The 4,936-nt window shown below is 26.4% G+C and overlaps 1 protein-coding gene across 1 annotated transcript; it reads left to right on the forward strand.

Moving 5' to 3' along the window:
- The first annotated feature begins 1,249 nt into the window (after positions 1-1,249).
- LOC129613829 (enhancer of split malpha protein-like) lies at positions 1,250-1,720 on the forward strand. Its single transcript, XM_055528120.1, has one exon. It carries the CDS (start codon positions 1,250-1,252, stop codon positions 1,718-1,720), a length of 471 nt encoding a protein of 156 aa, XP_055384095.1.
- The last annotated feature ends 3,216 nt before the right edge of the window (positions 1,721-4,936 follow it).

Consider the following 4,936-nt stretch of genomic DNA (forward strand, 5'->3'; position numbering starts at 1 on the left):
CTCTGTATTCCATAAATTTCTTTAAATTTTTAAAAATAACAAATTTAATCTTGAAATTTCTTCAATTAAATATTTTTTCAACATTTCTTCATTGAAAATTTTTATTTGACATCAAGAAACTTTGTGTTTAACCAGGCAATTACAGTCTTGTACGTACACATGTGCTTAAAGTCATGTTCAACTTTAAATTTTCAAGAAAAATATTAGACGGAAAAGCCATACCGCCTAAGGTTAAGGTACTAAAATTCGAAGTTTTAAGCCCTTAATATTTAACAGTTTTTTAAACGCTTAATCACAAGTTAGAAATCGCAATAAATTTTTTAATTTATCTCGGAATAGATGACTTTTAAATTTTAAATTCTTTGATTCATAATACACGTATTGGTAAAACCACATTTCGTGATTTAAAACTCACTTTAACCATAATATTGTGTAGATCTCCGCTTTTGGTCGCTTACATATTAAGCAAACCTATTTGAGAAAGTAAAGGGGGTGGATGAATACCTGTTTCATTAATATGCAAAATATTAAATTTTGGTCATTTCACTTAACATGCTATCAACGTAACCTAGTTAACAAAATTATTAAAGATTACTTCGCTTCATTTAGCCTTAAAAATTAAAAAAAAAAATCACAGGCACACAAACAGTTCATAAACATATTCCAATAACAGACCAGCAAGAGATTTTAAAAATCAAGTTTAATGTGAATTCTTTTATACATATACTTTGAACTATTCACGCATTAACATACATACATATGTACATATAAGTATATGTATAACTATAGTGTAGGTTAAAAAATCTCAATCAAAACAATGAATATTTCGTCTTACACACAAACTCATATATCAATATTTCTCTAATTTTATGATTTATCCAAAAAAAATATTACCTTATACCTTATATTATTATAACATGTTTGAACAAGATAGTGTAAACATTTTTGCATCAAAAACACCTACCCTTTTTCTCGTATTTCATTGGCTGAGATTTTACAAAGTGCAACAATAAACTGAGAGTAAACGAAAAGAAGAAAAAAAATTTAATTATTATTATCTCTCATTCTCTTCGAAAAGGTCATATCTATACTGCACGTTGCTATCTATAAAGTAAAAGTGCAAGGCTAAGGATCAATTAGTTTTAAAATATACACGAAGCAGTAAACATCTTAAAAATTAAGAAAAAAATCACTCAAAATTTAAAAATAATAAAATCAAAAAAATTTATAAAAAAATATTTGGGAAAAAATGATGGATAAACGACAAAAAAAATCTTTAACTGGATTGAGAAAATTTTTAAAGCCACTTTTGCGTGTGCTGAAAAAGAAACGTTGTAATGACAGTATACTTTGCGAAATTTTGGATAACAAGTACAATTCGTCTTTGGAAGACATGGAAAAAGTTAACAACTGTTTTGAGAATAAAGAAGAAGAATACGATAATTTAGCAAATGAAATCTTGGAGCAAAAATTAATTAATGAATTAAGAAAATGTGAAGAAAATGATGCCATATGTGTTTATAGATCAAATGATAAAATGCATGTTGTACCAATTCCACGTGATGAAACTTATGTACCAGTACATTTTGCGAAAACATTTGAAGGAACATTTTTCTGGACGTCAGTCAATACGACAGTAATGCCCATAGGACCATGTTCAGCTGAAATTAAACCAAAATTAAATGAATTATTACTGTCAGATAGATGGGCTCAAGCATAAAAAGCCAATCAACATTTATAAAAAAAATACCCATTTCGACCTCAAATATCGTATTGCATATTTATTTAAAGATAGCTTTAATTAAGGAACTCGCATTTTATTAAAATACATACGTCTGGTGATATAGTTGTATTATTCGGAGAGAAATATTAGACTTCAAAATTTACAAGAAAAATATTTTATTTAAAATCGCATAAAAAATTCTTCCAAATTGTGTTCGTTTAGAAATTTTTGTGATTTAAATAATAATGTAAATATTAATCTTAAGTTAATTATAGTGATTTAGAAATAGATTTAGATTTAAGAATTGTCTTCCAAAATATGTCTGAGCTATAAAATCAAAATATATATGTACATATATTTACATATATTTAATTAAAGAAAAAAATATTACAGTAATTTTTTTGTTTCTCTTTTTCTTAGAAATATTTAATTTCTTATTATTGAAGTTTTCAGATTATGTAAAAGAGCTGCGATAAACTTTTCGATGAACTTTTTTCAGGAGGTCCAATGAGGCAGTGTATGTAGTTTTTGCTACTTGCAAATTATTGGTCAAAAAGTTTGAGTATTCTGGGCCCAAACTAACTAAATTTTAGAATTTAAAATTGTAAAGATGTTGCGTGTTACTTCTTAAAACATTCCGGAAATCCTACCTACATGCAAGTTCTATGATATGCCTACTTATATGTTAATTATATGGCTTGTAATTACACATCGTTTAAAATAACATGATTGAACTTTTTTGAACAATACTTTTCACATTCTTGTTAAAATAAAAATGGCATGACTTTATAATGAGAGTACCGCTGCTGACTCCTGTGTTTGTGAAGAAAAGAACAATAACTTGCCATGAAAAAATATGAATTGAAAGGTAACAATTTCTAACCCAATCCTTGGTGATACATTAATTCAATTTATTTCAATATGAATTAAAACTTAACAATTTCTAACCTAACCATCACTATATTAATCTTTGTTTGTTCTCTAAGCCTAAATAATAAGGTGAAGAAATGTATCTGCTTTTCACCAAAAGTATTTTACTTAACATTACTACGTGTTCCAATCAACTCACTTAATGGAATCATCAAATACGCTTAGCAATAGATTTAAGGACCTTAAATTTTTTGTTTCTAATTGGATATGTCAAGTAAGAATTATTAATCAACATTACTTAACAAATTTGAGTAGCGTCCCATTAGAAAAAGCGAAGTCAGAGACATCTTCTGGGTGCCAGTTGCATAACAATTTTTGTCAAGAAGAGGTTTTTGTCAAAAATAAACAATAGCCTTAATTCCAAGGATAACAACTAGCAATATAATAAAACACCAAGCTGTTTTGTATAGAAATCTTAGTGTGATATAGAAAAAATGTGTATAACTACCGATGTACCCAGAAATTTTATTCGTAACTGGAATTTTATAGATTAGATTCTTACATGTCCCTAAAAAATATATTCTATGCTGACCACGCCAAAGATTTTCCTTGCATAATATGATTTTTTCAAAGGAGACAATAAAGAATTTACATGGAATATGAGAAAAATGAGTTCATGTCCAGCATACGTACATTAGAATTGTAAAATAGAAAATATTGTACAGCATATTTTTATAACATTTGAAAAATTTATTTGATTTTATAGAAAATTTTCAGTAGAATAGCTGCTATTCTCATCTTTTACTATTTTAAACAAAAGAATGACAAAGAGACCCCAGATGAAATATTATAGAAAAACAAAATAGATTCATTCATTCTATAGGGCACAATTTTCAAAATCCTTTGTTTTTCCTTTCATTTTCATTTTCTTGCGGTTCGTAAACTCTCACATTTTCAAATTCGTCATGCTACATAAAATTACATTTTATGCATTTGTTTGGATCCAAACAAAAAAAAAAATAACACAAAACATTGAAAAGCATTTAAGTGGATTTCTGCATTAAATTTTATTACCTCGTCTTGGTACCACGAATGCAAATTCACTTAAAACAGTTACTTGTATATGTAAAATTGTACAAGAACAAAAACCCTAAAAAAAAACGCATTTAATAAGCTGCAATGTACATTTTAGAATTTTTTGATATCATAAAGCATAACTCGTATATTTTATGTAGTCCCTGAAGTAAAGAATCATAATTCTTCCATACTATGTGAGTACAAAACCGCAACTGAAAATTGAATTTAAAATATAGAAAAAGAACTGAATACAAAAAAAAAATGCTTTTTTTTTTAGAAAATTATGGTGAAATGCTTACGGTTTTATGGAAAATTATTAGGTGAAGAAAGAGAAAGGACTATACAACAAAAATTATGCCTTATTGCAGTTATATACGGACTGATACTCAGAGAAAATTTATTTTTGAAATATTAAAAATTTATAGAATAATATTTTGTGATCAGAATCAGACTCACTAAATAAACAATATGATTTACAAAGTGTCACACTTATAACAAAATAGGAACAACTATTTTAGGAATTTTTATGTAAATATGGAAAGGAAATCTGCATTAAATTCTTTTACTTTTTATGAAAGGCTTTTACGGTTTCTGAATAACTTTTTAGAAATGCCATTTCTTATAGTGTTTCTGGTTTGATACCTTTGAAATGATACTAAAGTTCAGAGAAAAAGATACAAAAAAAATATACATAATGGGAACCGAAACCTTCTTATAGAAAATCTGAAAAGGAGATTTTTTAACTGTGGTCAATCAACATTAATAAAACGATTAACGATTAATTAAATTTCAATTTAACAAATCAACATCATTATTTAGGTGAGAATACATCAAGTATTGCGGGAGTTTATAAAATTTCAATAGGGATTAAAAAATTCTGAATAAAAATAGAAAAAAAATTTATTCACATTCAAACTCACACGCTCGTTTCTCAACTAAAAAATTTTTTATCTTTGCTCTGAAAACTCTTACATTTCAGTAAATTTTATCTTTTTTCATAACAACAAAAAAAGCAACAAAAAAAAAAAGAAAATTCATAATATCTTTTTTTTTTTATAAAAAAAAAACACGGTAACTTTTTAACAATTCGGGTAAAGTGAATTTATTTGGCAAAGCTTTGTTCAATTTAAAAATTTTCTCGACTGTGAAAATTCGATTGAAGTTATAATGAAAATACAAAAAAAAAAATAGCTTTTACTTTTTATATTCACTTACAAAAATGGCAAATACAGGAGAGAAAATAAAACAGAAATTCAAAAAAAAAAA

This window comes from Condylostylus longicornis, unplaced genomic scaffold (assembly GCF_029603195.1).
Source record: "Condylostylus longicornis isolate FDR11 unplaced genomic scaffold, ASM2960319v2 ptg000092l, whole genome shotgun sequence".
Lineage (NCBI taxonomy): Eukaryota > Metazoa > Arthropoda > Insecta > Diptera > Dolichopodidae > Condylostylus > Condylostylus longicornis.